At 45.4% G+C, this 19,079-nt stretch overlaps 1 protein-coding gene across 4 annotated transcripts in view; it reads left to right on the forward strand.

The window, feature by feature from the left end:
• AUP1 (AUP1 lipid droplet regulating VLDL assembly factor) overlaps window positions 1–19,079 on the forward strand; it is a 77,419-nt gene that overhangs the window by 47,432 nt on the left and 10,908 nt on the right. For all 4 annotated transcript variants that reach the window (XM_085848854.1, XM_085848853.1, XM_085848855.1 and 1 more), the window contains exons 4-9: window positions 5,826–6,010; window positions 6,208–6,280; window positions 6,414–6,487; window positions 7,959–8,025; window positions 10,271–10,373; window positions 16,247–16,402. In XM_085848854.1, the coding sequence (XP_085704980.1) occupies window positions 5,826–6,010; window positions 6,208–6,280; window positions 6,414–6,487; window positions 7,959–8,025; window positions 10,271–10,373; window positions 16,247–16,402 (658 nt within the window). The remainder of the gene's footprint in view (window positions 1–5,825; window positions 6,011–6,207; window positions 6,281–6,413; window positions 6,488–7,958; window positions 8,026–10,270; window positions 10,374–16,246; window positions 16,403–19,079) is intronic.

A 19,079-nucleotide genomic window follows, 5' to 3' on the forward strand; every position in this document is an offset into this window, starting at 1 on the left:
CTGGCTGGATTCCCGTTAATTTAGTTTGGAGACGGGAGAGTTTGTATTCCACTCCTGACACCAGTGTTACGAATTCGTGCCCGCCGTCGTGCGATCGGCCGTGGACCCCTAATCACAACCGCGTTGCCCACCGGACGGACCCCTTTTAGACGCGGAAAGGGTCGTAGCGTGGTCTGTGGAGGATGGCGTTTGCAAGCTGGCGGAGTGGCGAAGATGGTTAAATGGTGGTGGTGTTGTTGTGGTGATCGTCGCGTGGTTGGCAGTGTGGTGTAGTTGGGGGTGGTTGTGTTGTTGGCGTCGTCGTTTGTTGTAATGGTGGGCGAGATATGTCGGTTCAAAATAACGATAGAGAAAGAAAAACACTATCTCAAAGGGTCACAGCCCGGTGAACACGAATAAAACCCATTAAACAACGGTGGGGAAATCTAACTGAACACAGACTTATCGATCTAACTGAACTACGGACCTTTATGGTGTTCTGCGAATTTCCACAGCCGTAACTACATATATATATATATATATATATATATATATATATATATATATATATATATATATATATATATATATATATACACACACACACACACACACACACACACACACACACACACACACACACACACACACACACACACACACACACACACACACACACACACACACACACACACACACACACACACACACACACACACACACACACACACGGCATCAAAGTGATATACCGTATTACTAATATCGTCGAGAAATGTTCAGGACCTCAATGTCAGACGTGAGATCAGGGCCGTCTGAACATATTTCATGCTTTTGATCACCTGGCATCCCGCCTTGCTCTCCAAACTCTCTGCCTTTGGCATCCACGGCCAACTCCACACATGGCTTACTGATTTCCTCGACTCTCGTAGCCATCACATCACAAGCTTGTCAAACACTTGGAATATGTCTTTCAATGCTGACAAATCTCTCTGAAAGGAATGTCTGGGAAACTCCCCCCCCCCCATCCACACTACTATTTACGTTCTTAACAATCCTTTTGAGGAAGTTCAGTCATTCAAACTCCTGGGTCTCGCTATCAGCCATAATCTTTCTTGGGCAAACCACATTTCAAATCTGGCCTCCAAAACCAGCCACGAACTTGGCATCCTCATCGTACAAAGTCCCTCCTTTGCACATGTGAGCTCCTATCCACCTACAAGGCCATCATCCACAACTTGAAGGAATACTGCTCTCCCCTCTGGGCTGACTCCCCGCCTCACATCTTGCTCAGCTTGACATTGTGGAAACCAAGGCTTGTAAGATTATTGGACTCTCCCATGATGAAGCTGAGTCCATGAGCTTATCACTTTGCCATCACAGACAGGTTACAGGTCTCTCTTTCTGGTCTTGCATCCTCTGCTCTTTCCGTGCTTTGTTCCCCTCCCCCTCAAGGTTTCTGCAGGGCTCACACGGTCCACCATCAACACCTTCTGGTGAAACACTTTGAACCTGTTGTTGGCTAAGCGGTTAGGGTGGTGGCTTGGGATCCTGGGATCCTGAGTTCAAGCCCCGTTATCTTTCATTAACCCACCCCATCACAAGCCCTCACCCATCCAAATTTCCAGTTTTTCTCTCCTAAGAGTTTCCTTTTGTATCCATCTTGTCTATTCTATGCTTTCTCTCCTATGTTGTCCTTCAACCCTGTTGTTGGTGTCCACCCCCCCCCCCCAACCACTGTTCCTTTGGTCCTGTTACATCCTGACATGTTCAGTGATTTAACTCCTCCACGAGCCTTGATGATAAACAAACGAACAAAAAACCCAAGTTTATTTTGTTTTTCCACCACTTTCTGGTCTTGCATCCTCTGCTTTTTCTGTGTAAAAAATTGTTTTTTTTAACGTTATTTTTAAAGAAGCACCATATTTTGTTGTGGGTGGGGGGGGGGAAGAGATATGCCACTCTTTGAAAATGATTCACATAAAGATGAAATGCCACTCTGAAATTGTACTGTCAGTCCTTGTTGGTGATATGTCCTTGTGGATCAGGCATTGAATGGCGGATGTATGCGTTCTACCGAGTGCCGTTCTAGTTCAAAAAGTTAGGGACGGATTCGGACAAAACTTTCTGGACAGGTTGGGTGTGTGACCAGGACGAATTGATTCGTTTTTGGTGAAGATGAATCCGGGCAGAGGTATGCGCTCTAACGAGTGCCCTTCTGGTTAAAATTGTTTTGATCCTCTACCCATACACACTTCGTTTCCCACTATTGAGATAAGTATTAAGAAAAGAATCCACGTGCGTGTGCGTGTGTCGAGATCAAGTTCCACCGCTAATTGAGATCTAGCAATGTCCACACTGATCATGGTAGAAAAAAGCCTTTTAATTCACATCAAAAGAGTACATGACAGAAAGTGAGACAGAGACTACCTACAGTATCCCAGCTCAGTCAAACTCTGGCCCGCAAGCAGTTTGGTTTACTATATACAGTGGGGAGAACAAGTATTTGATACACTGCCGATTTTGCAGGTTTTCCCACTTACAAAGCACGTAGAGGTCTGTAATTTTTTATCATAGGTACACTTCAACAGTGAAAGACGGAATCTAAAACAAAAATCCTGAAAATCACATTGTATGATTTTTAAATAATTAATTTGCATTTTATTGCATGAAATAAGTATTTGATACATCAGAAAAACAGAACTTAATATTTGGTACAGAAACCTTTGTTTGCAATTACAGAGATCAGATGTTTCCTGTAGTTCTTAATCAGGTTTGCACAGACTGCAGCAGGGATTTTGGCCCACTCCTCCATACAGATCTTCTCCAGATCCTTCAGGTTTCTGGGCTGTCGCTGGGCAACACAGACTTTCAGCTCCCTCCAAAGACTTTCTATTGGGTTCAGGTCTGGAGACTGACTAGGCCACTCCAGGACCTTGAGATGCTTCTTACGGAGCCACTCCTTAGTTGCCCTGGCTGTGTGTTTCGGGTCGTTGTCATGCTGGAAGCCCCAGCCACACCCGATCTTCAATGCTCTTGTTGAGGGAAGGAGGTTGTTGGCCAGGATCTCACGATACATGGCCCCATCCATCCTCCCCTCAATACGGTGCAGTTGTCCTGTCCCCTTTGCAGAAAAGCATCCCCAAAGAATGATGTTTCCACCTCCATGCTTCACGGTTGGGATGGTGTTCTTGGGGTTGTACTCATCCTTCTTCTTCCTCCAAACACGGCGAGTGGAGTTTAAACCAAAAAGCTCTATTTTGGTCTCATCAGACCACATGACCTTCTCCCATTCCTCCTCTGGATCATCCAGATGGTCATTGGCAAACTTCAGATGGGCCTGGACATGCGCTGGCTTGAGCAGAGGGACCTTGCGTGCGCTGCAGGATTTTAATCCATGAAGGCGTAGTGTGTTACTTATGGTTTTCTTTGATACTGTGGTCCCAGCTCTCTTCAGGTCATTGACCAGGTCCTGCCGTGTAGTTCTGGGCTGATCCCTCACCTTTCTCATGATCATTGAGGCTCCACGAGGTGAGATCTTGCATGGAGCCCCAGACCGAGGGAGATTGTTATCTTGAACTTCTTCCATTTTCTAATAATTGCACCAACAGTTGTTGCCTTCTCACCAAGCTGCTTGCCTATTGTCCTGTAGCCCATCCCAGCCTTGTGCAAGTCTACAATTTTGTCCCTGATGTCCTTAGACAGCTCTCTGGTCTTGCCCATTGTGGAGAGGTTGGAGTCTGATTGATTGGGTGTGGACAGCTGTCTTTTATGCAGATAACGAGTTCAAACAGGTGCAGTTAATACAGGTAATGAGTGGAGAATGGGAGGGCTTCTTAAAGACAAAACTAACAGGTCTGTGAGAGCCAGAATTCTTATTGGTTGGTCGGTGATCAAATACTTATTTCATGCAATAAAATGCAAATTAATTATTTAAAAATCATACAATGTGATTTTCAGGATTTTTGTTTTCGATTCCGTCTTTCACAGTTGAAGTGTACCGATGATAAAAATTACAGACCTCTACGTGCTTTGTAAGTGGGAAAACCTACAAAATCGGCAGTGTATCAAATACTTGTTCTCCCCACTGTATATATATATGTATATATATATATATATATATATATATATATATATATATATATATATATATATATATATATATATATATATATATATATATATATATATATATATATATATATATATATATATATACTTTTTCCTGCTCATCTGTTTTCATGATTTCCCCAACTTCCATCAGGTTTATATTTCCTCTCTTCGATATCGTATTCTTTGAAAGTAACGACACACCAGCAAATATTCTCTCCTGGCCTGGCAAAGCATTGATCTTTTCACTAGCAAGAAGATCTGTTATTGATCAGGCAGATCTTTATCACAATATATATTATCTTCTCATTCTACTGCAAGATGTTCCATTTTGAACTATACCAAAACAGTGCTGATTTATGATTGGGCTTCTCCGAGCTCAAGGCTCAAAGAATGTTGTTACAAGGGCCAACAAGAAAGCCAGATGTTCAGCTGCGCGACAAAAAGAAAGAGAGAGAAAAAGAGAGAGAGAGATATAGAGATATACTACTTGCTTTAATTACCAACAGTCAAGAACTGTAGTTTGCTGAGAGCATTTTATGATGCCAACAAATGCTTTGGCTTTTTCTTTTAAATGCTACATTCAATTTAGCAAAGGTAATCCTGCTAAAAAATAGCTGTTCTTGATTGGGAGATGTACAACAGCTCCACACGTGCGTGTGTGTGTGTGTGTGTGTGTGTGTGTGTGTGTGTGTGTGTGTGTGTGTGTGTGTGTGTGTGTGTGTGTGTGTGTGTGTGTGTGTGTGTCGTGCTACTCCCACAGTTCTGGGCTGATTACATCCAGACTTGCTACATAGGATCAGCATGACCCCATTTAGTGTATAAGCATGTTTTATCTATTCCGGTTGTCTCTGGGTAGAGGAGGGGGTTGGGGGTGATGCCGAATCTCTATGTAAATGTGTATCGTGTAGTTCCCCCTCACGGGGACGGGGGGGGGGGTGGTATTACAAGTCTCAATCATTTCCAGGAGGGTATTCCTGTCCCCACGTTTTCCAGTGCAATGAGGCGTTTTGAATTGTAAACAGTCGGTATGTTTTTGCTTCAGGCACGTAACCCGGGTTATTTTTTTTCCTATACAGCACTGTCAATTGCCTATCCAAGTAAAGGTATGCGTCAGAAGAAGTCATTGCATGCTTGGAACAAGATCTCCCATTGGGCGGGCACTCTGCTCGTATAAGTATCAGAGAACATCTTCCGTGTGTGGTTGCATTCAGCCAAATAACTGCTCTGCCATTCTGGGAATGACTTCTTGTGGGCGTGGTTATGATGAAGCGTGTTGTGTGACGGTTGCTGTTGGCGGGAGCCTTCAACCTTTGTGCATGTGACGATATTTTCCACTTGCATTTTTTTTTTTTTTCTCCTTTGAAAAAAAACCCCCAAAATAACCCTACTCTTTCAACCATTACTTTTTGGCCATCTATGGATTTGACATCTTTATTGTTATTATTATTATTATTATTATTATTATTATTTATCATGCCTTTGCAGTCGGTTAACTTGTTTAATCAGTCTGGACACCAATGGGCAACTCTCAGATGAACATGATGTGGTTGCCTTTTGTTGGGAAGCCATCACTCACAGTGAATTCCTTCGGGGCAGTTGCCTTTAAAATCGTATTTTGTCGTTTACATTTGTGTGCACCTGTCCTCGTTTTTTATGACTTTTTAAAATTTGGATTTCCCCTCCCCCCCCCAGTTTACTTAATTGCCATTTATGTTGTGCTCACCTTTTTCCATCAGCCTTTATTAGAAGGACCACCCAGCATTTTGGCCTGGGCTCGGGGCTTTATTGACCTGGGCCAGCAAGATCGAGCCACTCTTGTTGCCACGTGCCGCAAATATTGCTCCAAACAGGCCAACCCAGCTTTGCTGCTCTTCCCTGAGGAAGCCTGCACCAGTGGCAAGGTTGGCCTCCTCAAGTTCAGGTGAGCTCACAGCTGATTGCTATCATTCCTCTTAAAGGCATTGTTTATTTTGTAGAATCATATTTATTACAATTTTGCAAAGTGTGTGCCATAGATTATCCACGCTTTACCTCCCAAATACCTGGCCACGATTGATTTATCAAATTATTCACCCCATCCTTCTCCCTTCTGCACCATATTTCCCACTATTTTTGAAGCTCATGGGCCTTCGCTATAAGCCTTTCGGTGCAGCCTGCCGCCTTGTCAGTCCACAGGCCTGTTGTAGCTGTGGTACGTCCTTGCGCACACTAATAATCACTCGTACTTGATCTAAAAAAAACAACTTACAAACCCACCCGATAAACGCACATGATGAAATGAGAGATTACTGACCAAATTGATGCTTTTAATGTTTTCTTTCCAGAATGTGCTAGGCTCTTCATGGCTGCACGACTTGTTGTGGACTTTCTTCGTACCTTGTACCGTGTATCAAGTGAGGTACTGATGCTTGTCATCGTCTCGAGAACATTCCTCATCGTTACGTGCCATTAACGGTGGAAGTTATTGCAAAAGCGCCCATTTCAAAGGCTCTTGTTTGTAGCAGCTGTAGAAATGCAAGTCGTGATTAAAACCGAACTACCATAAAAATCCACCTGGTGGGGGTAGTTATTGCATGTCCTTATAAAATCCACCAATTCTGGGGGAATTAACCTGTCCATAAGGACGAGTACTTCGTTAGTCACACTATAATTTGACAAGTGTCTGTGTGTTTATTTGACTTCTGTGCACTCTTTAACTGCTCGATGGAATGAGTTGAAAACTAGTGGTTGTACATGTCCGTGACATTATGTTTTTTTTCATGGGAAACTTTCGGAAATAAAAATAAATTATAAAATAATCGTCCCAGAGGTATAGTCTGCAGGAGGGCCCCGATTCTCTCTCTCTCTCTCTCTAAATTTTTATGGTATCGTGCCACTCCCTGTTGGGTTTGGGGGGGGGTGGAGGGATACGATTACAAGTCATAACTGGAACGACACTCGGTAGAACGCATACCTCCACCAGGCTGAACAGTTTACGTTCTGTATTCCACTGATAGGCTGGAAATGCATCCAGACATTAACCAAAATCTAATCGGCTTGTTCTCGTCACCGAATTTCGTCCGAATCAGTCCATACCATTTTGTGATATTTGGGCTATATGTCGTTTTTGGCCCCATCTCTCAATGGTGAAGAATCATTTGAAAATTTCTAGCGTCCGGATCTTCGCCAAAATTGAACCGATTTTATTTATTTATTTATTTATTTATTTTCCTCGTCGCACACCTAACCTGTCCACCAAGTTCCGTCCGAATCTGACAACAACTTTGTGAGATATCCTGTTTTTTTCAGCTATCCAGATCTGGCCCATCAGTGGGATACAAAACATAAACTGTTCAGCCTGGCATCGGTATGCACTCTACCTCGTGCCATTCTAGTTGTGCCATGCATTAACTTGATGCATACTATTCCCTTTCGAGTTATTTTGTTTTTCATTCTCTCTCCAAAACTTTGACCCTGATGATAATAATCTTTCTCTTCTATCTAAAAGGGTAAGGAGAGATATAAATTGTATATGGATAGATCAGGAGATACTGAAGAATTCCTTCAGCTTTCTGACTGCCTGATTTGATGGCTGTCTGGATCGTCACCTCTGAACTGTCCGTCATTGAGGTTTTGACCTTTGAATCCCATAACCTCGCTGAGCAGTGGGTCCACAATCGTAGTTTTGACCGAAGGTGAGAGAGGGGCAGGGGGTGGGGGTGGGGAGCAGAGAGAGGCAGAGTACAAACCAATTTGAAATGTAGAAGTTTTACCTTTTTAAGTTTTTTTTCATTTTGTGCAAAAGTTGTTATGAACCTCAACTTTGTTTCTTCAGTAATGGTTTTTACACTATAACATGATGACCCAACCATTTTACCTTGTTTTTTCAGGTGGCTACCTGTTGTAACAAAGAAGGAAAACCAAACGCATGAAGAATTTGCCAAAACGGTGCAGAAGGTGATTTTATTTAGTGTTAAATTGTGCAACTTGTCTTGGTTCTTAGCTTTTCATCCTGCTGGTTTTTGGGTTATTCCTCTGAAATATGCTTGGAGAATGTGTCCATGTGTCCGGCCGTCCATCCTCATGTCCGTTAACATTTGTTTAGTCAGGTGATCTTATGTGATCGAGCAGTCTGTTGGTGAGTGATTGAGTGAATCAGTCACTTACTCACTCAGTCAGTCAGTCCGTAAACATTTCAGTCGTTGTCGCTTGAACCACACGATTTTGATGAAACTTGGCCACAAGCTTCATATCTGATGTCTAACGAAGGTATATTGACCACGTCAAAACCTGCACTCATAAAGGGAGTCTATGGGGGGGAGGGGGTGGGTTCTGACCCCCAAAATAGTTATTTGCTCTGTTCTCTGAACTACACACAGAATTTCGATGAAACTTGACCTCACGACATTCCTCACGTATGTTGCACCAACGTGTATCGACCACGTCAAAATCTGTGCTCATGAAGGGAGTCGACAGGGGGAGGGGGGCACGGAGGGGTTAACCTCTCAAAATAGTTATTTGTTCTCTTCTCCAAAACTACACACACTAACTTGATTAAACTTGACCATAACCTTCACAACCAGTGATGTACCAAAGCTTATTGTCTGCATAAAAAATCTGTGCTGCTCATCAAGGGGGTCTACCATGTAGGGGTGGGGGAGGGGGTGGTTGATCCCCACCCCCCCCCCCAAAAAATAGGTATCTGCTCACTTCTTCGAAACAGCACACAATTTCAATGATACTTGACCACAACCTTCATCAACTGTGATGTACAAAAGTTTATCGACTGTCTCAAAATTTGCGTTCATTAATTGGGTCTATGGTAAGGGGGGGGGGGTTTGACCCCCTCAAAATAGTTTTGTTCTCTTTTCCAAAACTTCACATACAAATTTGATTAAACTTGACCACAACCTTCATCACCATTGATGTAGCCTGGTGTTGGCTGAGAGGTTAGGGTGGTGGCTTGGGATCCTTGGGTCCTGAGTTCGAGCCCCGTTGGCCACTGAATTAACACCAGAGGGTTGACTCAGCCTGTCATCCTGAGGTCGGTGAAATGAGCACCAGTGTACTGGTAATAGGGACACTGCATCAGCGACATAGCCGCACCCCTAACCAATGATGCAACCAGCAGCCAAAAAGGCAGCACACGATGGGGACCCTTGATGTACCAAAGTCTGTTCATGGCATTTAAAAATTCAGGGTCCAATGGGGTGTGCGAGGTGTTTGAGTAACTGTTGCCTCTGATACAGGTGAGCTTCAGGACAGGTGGTCCTTTTTTTTTTTTTTGTGTTGTTTAGTTTTTGCTGTAATTTTGTTTATTTTGCATCAGGGCAGTAAGGTCACCCCACCTGTTGGGGAAATAGCCGTCAGTACCCCATGGGGTTACTTTTTTAATTTGGGAGATTCATCCCCTGGGTGGAGATGCATTTACGAAGTTCTTCATCCATTATTGTGATTTGCCATTTTTATCTTGCCTGCCATGAAGGGTCTGTTTCCAGGGTCTTTAAGCTCGTCATGCTGTGCTTGTTGATCATTTGTGAAAAGTAGTTCAAGAATGGCCTCTTGTGTGAAATATTCGATAACTGACTTGGTCAGGATATTCCTGAATGTTTGTTTTATTTATTGATGAGCAAGGAGGATAGGAATTCTCAACTTTCTTCTGAACGTGTAGAAATGTCAGCCCTTTTTATTTTTTTTTCTTCATGTTTTTGCTTTTCAAAATAAGATTTAATTTTTTTTTTCATTCTGTTTATTTTATTACCTCCGCTACCGAAAATGGATGGAGGTTGTGTTTTCATCCCTGTTTGTTTTCTACCTGGATTTCTCGAACAGTTGGCGACAGTCGGACAAAATTTGTGGACAGGTTGTGTGTGTGACGAGGATGAATTGATTCGATTTTGGTGAAGATCGGATGCTGATATGAAATTTTTTTGGTGCTTTTTCACCATTGAGAGATGAGGCCAAAAATAATGTGTAGCATGATATTTCAAAAAGTTGTTGATGAGTTTTTACAAAATGAGGTGGATGGGTTGGGTAGGTGACGAGAACAAGCCGATTACACTTTGGTTAATATCCGGATCCTGATCCGGCCTATCAGTGGGATACAAAACGTAAACTGGTTAGACTAGCGGAGATGAGTGCTCGACCGAGTGCCGTTGTAGTTTTCCCATTTGCCACATATCCTGTGTTCTTGTCTTTGCAGTTACTGGGCTCTGCCTTAGACCTTGTGCCAACCCCCTATAGCAGTGCAGACAAAGCAGAACTCATCAAGAGACTTGCACATGAAGAACATCCTCCATCTGCTGGTGAACCTTTCCGTTACCACTCACTGCACCTTGTTTGCTCATGAGTTTTTATTGTAAGGTCAAAAGTTGTTTTGACATTTTATTAAAGTGAATCCTCTGCCGTTTTACTGTACTTTGGCTCAATGCATCCGCTGATGTCAACCTATCATATTGGGATGTGGCTACTGTGTGACACAATCTGGGGTCTGCCAAAAAGGAAGAAAGGGATTTCCAGAGCATGGGAAAGGTTGCTTATGTTGATGAGCATTGCGATTTGACCCAAGTCATTGCTTTGGGGCACTCCAGCCTCCACTGCAAGAGGGAGGTGGTGTGTTACATTGGTAGCAGTGAATTTGATTGCACGAGTGGTGAAAGTTTAAAATTCAGGAATGAAGGCGGCATTATATGCCATAGGCGTACACAGAGCTGCAAAAAGTTGAACAGTTTGCGTACCTTGGCTCTATACACACCCAGTCCACTAAGATAGATGAAGAGATTTCAGTGCATATTGTCAAAGCTGCTGCAGTATTTGGCAGCTTACAAAAAAAGAGCATGGAATAACAATAGCCTTACGACCAAAACAAAGCTACACATATACAGTACCAAGCATGTGTTCTCAGTGTAGTTCTCTATCCTGCTGAAATGTGGACTTTGTAGACCAAGCAGGAGTGCAGGCTGAACTCTTTTTATCTCCAGTGCCCGTGGAAGATCCTTGGGGTTCACAAGCACGACAACGTTCTTGACACAAATGGCTCGGCCCGTTGGTATCATGGCGACGCTGAAGTGGTGAATATTGTGGTGGCTTGGGCATATGGCCCGTATGGATGACGAGCGTCTGCCCAAGTCAATCCTTTTATGGAGTTCCAGATGAGGGCATCCACAAATTTGGAAGGCTTAAGTTTTCCTTCAAAGATCTGTATGGACAGGACTTGAAGGACTGTAACCTGTTGGAAAAAAAAAAATCATGGGAAGCTACAGTGCTGGACAGAAGGGAGTGTAGAAAGAGCGTAAATCTTCTGTTTTTCATTGCATGGCCCGTGAGCCACTGGTGGCTGAAAGCGCGGCCCCTGACGTGCAGCCGAAAATACACAAATGTGAAAACAACCCATCATAATCCGCCATAAATGCAATCAAATTCACCCAATGGTTTCAAATGAGTGTTCCTACACAAAGCATAAAAGTAACATAACGACATCAGCAGGTGGCAGCACATTACAGTAAACACTCTAATGTCGCGGATTTTTACCAATCGTGGGAACCTCTTGTGTTCCGATTTAGTTGTCGCATTTCATTTCGGCCAATCGTGTTTTTTGAGCTGAGACGAGTCATTGTTTGCATCCACTGTCTAACTACCTCCTATGATGAGCCTTTTGTTGTTTCTTATGCACTGTTAATTTGTCGTGATCAGACTGGCACACGGGAATGAAACTAAATTTAATAATGAATCTTCATCGAACAGCAAATCACATACAGAGACCTTTGAATCATAGATCTGCAATATCTAGTAGACACAACAGTTAATAATGGCACCCACACGTAAAACGGACAAAATTAATCGTGCCAAAAGGCAGAGAAACGTTATAACAGTGTGCGGAAAAAAAAAAATCAAGTTGCTAGATACGTTGGCAAGAAGTGAAAGTGCGGCATGTGTGGGCCGCCATTGCCGGATCTGAGATCAGTATTTTTTCAGTTACACACGCACATGTGAAGCAACCTTTTGAAGCAACAATGAACATTGTGACAAGAAAACAGAGGAACAGACAGATTGGCAAATTAACATTTGGACTGCTTCACAAGGATTGCTGTGATGGATTACAAATACTGTATGAAGAGGGTCATGGAGCATCCGGCACACTTCCGCTCATCCATTTTTTTTTAAGTAGGTTTTGAAATCTAACTTATTGTATTATTATTATTATTATTATGATTAGTATTAGTATTATTACCACTCAGCCCGAATTGGGCTAAGGGGTATTGTCGTCACAGGCGATGTCCGGCGGGCGTCCGTCCAGGCATCTGTCAACTTTTGGTTTCCGTCAATTTCGAGGAGAACGCCTTGTCCGATTAAATCCATTTTTGCAGGGTATGTTGGGGTTGAGTAGAGGAAGGTTCCTTTCGAAAATGGGCGCGCTGCGATTTCAATGTGGCCTCCATGGCAGCCATCTTGAAATTGGTTTCCATCGATTTCGAGGAGAACGCCTTGTCCGATTAAATCCATCTTTGCAGGGTATGTTGGGGTTGAGTCGAGGGAGGTTCCTTTTGAAAATGGGCGTGCTGTGATTTTCAATATGGCCACCATCTTGAAATTGGTTTGCGTCAAGGGGTTGAGGGGTTACACCCGCTTTGCGGTGCTATTTTTATATAATCTATATATTAATACTGAAGGACCAATTTTGTGCTCCTCCTGGCGGTCGTGTCACGTTTTTCTCGGTACTGTGACCTGGACTGAAAAACTTCGTACCTGTAAGAGTGCATTGCATATTGTGGCAATAGTCAACTTTCAACTCTGAAGCAGAATAAACGCTTTTCGTTGAGGCGGGGGCGGGGGATGAAGAGACTAGGGCAGGGAGTGAAGAGGCGGGGGGCAAGGTAAGCAATTTTTTGGGCGGGGGTAAGCAAATTGAAAGCAGGAGACGGGGGGGGGAAATGGGGCGGGGGATGAGTGGGCGGGGGCTGGGGTGAATTAGGCGGGGTTGAGTGTGAGGGGGTGGACAGGGGGCGGGGGCAAGTGGGGTGGGGAATCAAGAGACAGAGGGCGGGGAGTGAAGAGGCGGGGGCGGGGCCGGGGTAATTAAATTTTTGGGCGGGGGTAAGCAAATTGAAGGCTGGGGGGGGAATGGGGCAGGGGCGGGGGATGAGTAGGCGGGGGCAAGCATGCCCTGTCCAGTCCATGTCCCTCGAGTGTGGGTGAGCTGATGAGGGTGGTTGAATGAACGGAATCAGTCTGTGACGGGGTTTCGGCTACTCTGTATTGTTTTGCCTAAAACACATACCTTAAATAGGTGGCTTCGTATTACATTATTGGTTTCTAATAATTAATCCTACCTTGTTTTATTGCACATGCAAGCTTCGATTTCGTTAACCTAACTGTTGTATTACACAATTGCATGAAGGATTGCATTGTTATCCTCGCCAGAGGAGAAGGTCTTGCATTTAGCTTTGTTATCTTGCCAAAACGAAGTTTTTGCAAGATATTGTTGCGAATTCGCGCCCGCCGGCGTGCGAGCGGCCACGTAACTCAAGTCGCGGCACATCGCCCACCGGACGGACAATTCCGTTGTGACCCTCTCGGACCAACGCCGGGAACTAGTCACGGGTGGGCCTTTCGGCCTCACCACGATCGTGCCAATCGGCCCCCCACGTGGGATAGGGTTGTTCGCCAAATTCGACCTACCGAAGTACCCACATGGAGGGTAGACCGGGCGATCGCACCTCGCCGCAGGTCGACTTCGGACACGGGCCACTTGAAGCGACCCGTTCCGTACTATCGGGATAACCGAGCGGTGTTATCGTCAACCTCGACGGTTCCGATTAATTATCGGGCGTATTTAGCCCACTACCAACCCTTTACGTGAAGTAAGATGGAGATTCAATTAAAGAAAAGACGAAGCGAAACGGGAAAAACAGTTCAACATGAGGCACATTTATTCCGCGGCACACGGAGAGCACACATATACAATTACAACAATTATGCACCAAAAGCAATTGCAACAAAAGAAACACAACAATGCAGAGATACGACCGACTACGCGAGCACACGGCAACACTTACACAGTTTTACTTTACAGATGGCGCCGACAACACATATACTCAAACGCAAAAGAAAAGGGGCCACCCTCTACGACAAGGGGGCAGACAGGCCTAGGGGTGCGAGACCGGGTAGAGCCTACCCGTCTTGTGATGAGCCGCAAATGTCGCGGCGGTGCCCCGACTCCGCGCTCCTCCACGGGTTTCGTTGGCACTGCTTGGAATGGGGTGGGAACGGGGCCCCCTTATCCGCACTATCTCAGCGCGGGGAGGGGGGAAAGGGGGGGATTGTTGATACTCTGGGGAAAGAGGATAGCTGGCTTGCTTGGGTCCCGCGACGAGCGACTCCACTGCGACCTCGATCGCGCTCCCGGCTTCCCCTCTCTGCAGCTCCCCGACAGACTCCGAACCCCGACAGACTGACTCTCCTCCAGACCCGTCTTGACTGCTGCTGCCACACTCCGCCGCTGCCACACTCCGCCGCCGCCACACCTCTCCAACTCGCCCGAGCCCAAAAACTGACTGAATTCGCCCCGCGCTCGGTGCTTTATCGTACGGCAGGAGAACCCATATGCAAATTTCCGGATCAGGATGAGCTCGGGGGCGGAGCTACGCTCGCCCATTGGACGGAGGAAAAGTGGGCGTGAACCTCCCCTGATCCTCGAATTTGCATATATCGATTCTACTCCGACGCGCCTGGAGGCGGGGCCAAATCGCCCCGCGCTCGCTGATAGGACGGAACAGAAGTGGGCGTGTATCATTCCTGATCCGACTTCCCCTCGGAAAGGCTGCTCTTTGTACCCGCGGCTCAGCGTGCCCTGTACGAGGCCAGGACAGCCTGACGCTCGGCGTTCACAAGTGGTGCGGGAATGGCGGCAGAAGGAGGAGAGGTGAAGGTGGTGGAGGGTTTATTGTGGTGGTTTATTGCCATGGCGACGCTTGGAATGGTGGTGATGCGATGTTTGCGAGAGCGAGTTGTGAAGGTAAAGGTCGTGGCTGTTGGCGTTGTTGTTGTGAAGCGGCGTTGCGGTTGGTGGTTGTTGTGTGATGGCGGTTGAGACGTGGTTGGTTCAAAATAAAGACAGAACAGAAAAACGGCTATCTTAAAGGGTCGCAGCCCGAATGAATCACATTTATTTCCTCTAAACAACGGGTTTGGGGTTAACTACACATGTACTTACAGAGATATCTCACCTATGGGACCTGAATGGTGGTTTGCGAATTTCCTCAACCACAACAATATGTTAGTCTGCTTGTATGTTTTTTTTTTTTGTTTGTTTGTCTGTAATCACGTATAAAAAATTCTGCAGAGCACAGTTATCGTCGGAAATTTTTGTAACTTCGCATATCAGAGGCCTATAGAGGTCCCTTTCGGTGCACAAAATTTTGAAGGTCAAGGTCAAAGGTCAAGGTCACTTTGGCGCAAATCAGGGGAGTCGACGAAACCCTTATTTTTTGAGTAATTTTGATCGGATCGTCTTCAAACTTCATGGGAATATAGTTCATGGTCTGGCGCTCAGCTGATTAATTTTTGGTGGCGATTGGCCTTGACCTTCATGTTTTTTTTTTGTTTTTTTTTTGGTCTGTAATCACGTATAAATCACTCTGCTGAGCACAGTTATCATTGGAAATTTTTGTAACTTCGCATATCAGAGGCCTATAGAGGTTCTTTTCAGCACATAAAATTTTGAAGGTCAAGGTCAAAGGTCAAGGTCACTTTGTCGCAAATCAGGGGAGTCGAAGAAACCCTTATTTTTTGAGTAATTTTGATTGGATCGTCTTCAAACTTCATTGGAATATAGTTCATGGTCTGGCGCTCAGCTGATTAATTTTTGGTGGCGATTGGCCTTGACCTTCATGGTTAGTGCCTCAGATCAAACATATTTGACCCCAAGGTCAAATTTTCAAGTTTTAGGAACCATATTGTGTAGTACCTCAAATTGACAGACAGACTTCAATTGATAAATTCATGCAAAAGGAATTGCCATAATTGTTCAATATATGATCGTCATTGTTGAGGGTTTCCGATGAAAAGAAATGTTTTGTGCGTTTCAAAATATAATGGTCGTCTGTGCAAATTATGGAGTGCCAAACAAGCCAATTCCGTTCTTTTTATTTATTTATATTTTTTTGTCCCCTCCCTTCAGGTTTGTGGCCAGAAATGAATACACCAGCAATTCCACAGCAAGTGCCTTTTGAAGATCCAGGTGCTGTGGGTGGTGAAATGCAGTTGTTGAACAAAGCAAAGAGGGTCAAGGAGGTTCTTCCTCACATACCACTTGGCATAATTTCTGATGACCTAGGTATGCACGAATTGGATGTGACATTGATCCTGATCATTGGCTAGCACAAGTTATAACTGGTCTGGTGTATTTGTTTTTGTTGGTGAATTATTATTATTATTATTGTTGGTGAATGAAGGTACAGTAGTTCCTTTGTTTGTGCTCCATCTCATGTCCCTTTCATCGCCTTAAAATTTTTTTACAACCATTAAAGTTCAAAGACACTTCATGTATGCAGAGTGGGGAGGGGAGGGGAGTACAGTTAATTTATTTATTTATTTTTGTGTTGACACTTGTGAAGAATAGCTGAATCGGCAGTCGGCTTAAGAAATATAAAATAGACTAAAGTATCCATCTGACCCGGTCCAAATCTTCAAGACGAGTCCCGTTTTATCTTCTTATACTAATAAAAGGCTGTGTGTGTGTGCGTGTGTGCGTGCGTGTGCGTGCCTGTGTCCTCCATATCTCCAAAACCATAAAACCTAGCAGCCTGAAACTTTGCATGCATATAAAGAAAACTTCAAGGAAATGCAAGAGTGAAAATTGGATGTTTGGGTTAATGAAAACACCCCTTTTGAAGATAAATAATGGCCTTACTTAATTATATCCTCCATCAGGCGATCCTCGGCCACCTCGCTCTCTGGGTCTTAAGGCGTTTCCTGGGTAACCTCGCTGGGGTCTGAAGCCGCCACGTTTTTTTTGGCCTGCTCAACCTTACCTTGACTTGTAGCAGGCCGCAAGGATTTCTTAAGGATAAAGTTTTTTGTTTTTTTTTCACTTTCCTCACTCATATTATTGAATGCTTGTTCATCATAGCTATGAATCGCTGTATACATCGCTTTTGTTAGTACGATAAGTTTTGATATTCGGAGCTTGGAGCGATTTCATGCATTGTATGATACGATTTTCCACGATCCTCTGTCACGGACGAATGAAAGTATATCATCAAAATATTATTTCGCTTTTTCGGATCGGATATTGTCCGGACTACATAAGTGTCGAGATCTGTTGTGAAATCTTATAATTTAAAGAAATAACGAGTCGTATCGAAGCCAATTTACCTATTTGCTTTAAACAAGCAAGGCTATGTTCCCTCCTTCTCCATACATTCACAAGAAAATGTGTAATTTCTAAACTATTCATCTTATCTTTTTGTACTGTGTGGAGGATTGCATTGAGTGAACAAAAAATTTGGGAACATAAAATTAAGTGGCTTCATTGAGCTGTAAGATTTAATGCATTCACTGCAAGACCTCGCACAATGTCCCCCAGAGTGTCTGTCCCCCACAATGTCCCCCAGAGTGTCTGTCCCCCACAATGTCTCCCAGAGTGTCTGTCCCCCACAATGTCCCCCAGAGCTGTGTCTATATTTTCGGAGGTTACGTGAGGTGCTCCACGGGGAATCAAAGCAAATCTGGTGAAAACGGACATTTCACAAAAAGTTATAACGTTTGCACGGACGTGGAAACGAGGTTCGACGCGACATGTGCACAGACGAGCAGGCAAAATGGCGGATTTTTTGCAATATTTATTTCACGGGCGATTGAACTATGCGATATTTCCAGGGTTGTTCTGCATTAAGCAGCAACACTTTTGTGGATGAAGTCATTTTTTGAATGAACTCATTTTGTTTTATTAACTGCTGTGTGTGTGGTGAAGGCGGGCTTTTAAGTTAAAGGTTTCCTTTATGGTATGCAGTGACAACCTGGCCAACCGTTCCTTATCAACCATTTAATTAGAGTGCTTGCATGAGTGCTTAAGCCACGTCTCTGTGGAAGCTTTTGGCAGGGAGCGTGGCCCTGGCGCTCCCTGGTGTGTGCGAGGGGACCGTAGCCCCGGCACCCTGAGCGAGGGGACAGTAGCCCTGATGCCCCGAGCGAGGGGACAGTGGCCCCGGTGCCCCGAGCGAGGGGATAGTGGCCCCAAGGCCCCGGCACCCCAGGCGAGGGGACAGTGGCCCCGGCGCCCCGGGCGAGGGGACAGTGGCCCCGGCGCCCCGGGCGAGGGGACAGTGGCCCCGGCGCCCCGGGCGAGGGGACAGTGGCCCCGGGGCCCCGGGCGAGGGGACAGTGGCCCCGGGGCCCCGGGCGAGGGGACAGTGGCCCCGGCGCCCCGGGCGAGGGGACAGTGGCCCGGGCGCCCCGGGCGAGGGGACAGTGGCCCGGGCGCCCCGGGCGAGGGGACAGTGGCCCGGGCGCCCCGGGCGAGGGGACAGTGGCCCGGGCGCCCCGGGCGAGGGGACAGTGGCCCCGGCGCCCCGAGCCAGGGGTCCGTGGCCCCGTTTCCCCATTGCCTCCCGGCGGTGTTTGTCTTTGGGTGGTATTTATCATATGGTCGGTAGAAAATGGATTTCAGACATTTTGTTTTCATCTTCACTGTTATTCTATTCAGAATCATTTTGATGACATGGTATGAATCGGAGTTAACACTCCACCGCACGTCTGCCTTCCCTTCCTCTCACCTCACACTGTCTTCCCTTCCTCCTCTCTCCTTTCCTCTCCACCTCTTCACTCTCCTTTCCCCTCCACCTCTTCACTCTCCTTTCCCCTCCACCTCTTCACTCTCCTTTCCCCTCCACCTCTTCACTCTCCTTTCCCCCCCTCCTCTTCTCCCTCCTTTCCCCTCCACCTCTTCACTCTCCTTTCCCCTCCTCCTCTTCACTCTCCTTTCCCCTCCACCTCTTCACTCTCCTTTCCCC

This window comes from Eptatretus burgeri, chromosome 12 (assembly GCF_056783735.1).
Source record: "Eptatretus burgeri isolate ZD-2024b chromosome 12, Ebu_testis_v1, whole genome shotgun sequence".
Lineage (NCBI taxonomy): Eukaryota > Metazoa > Chordata > Myxini > Myxiniformes > Myxinidae > Eptatretus > Eptatretus burgeri.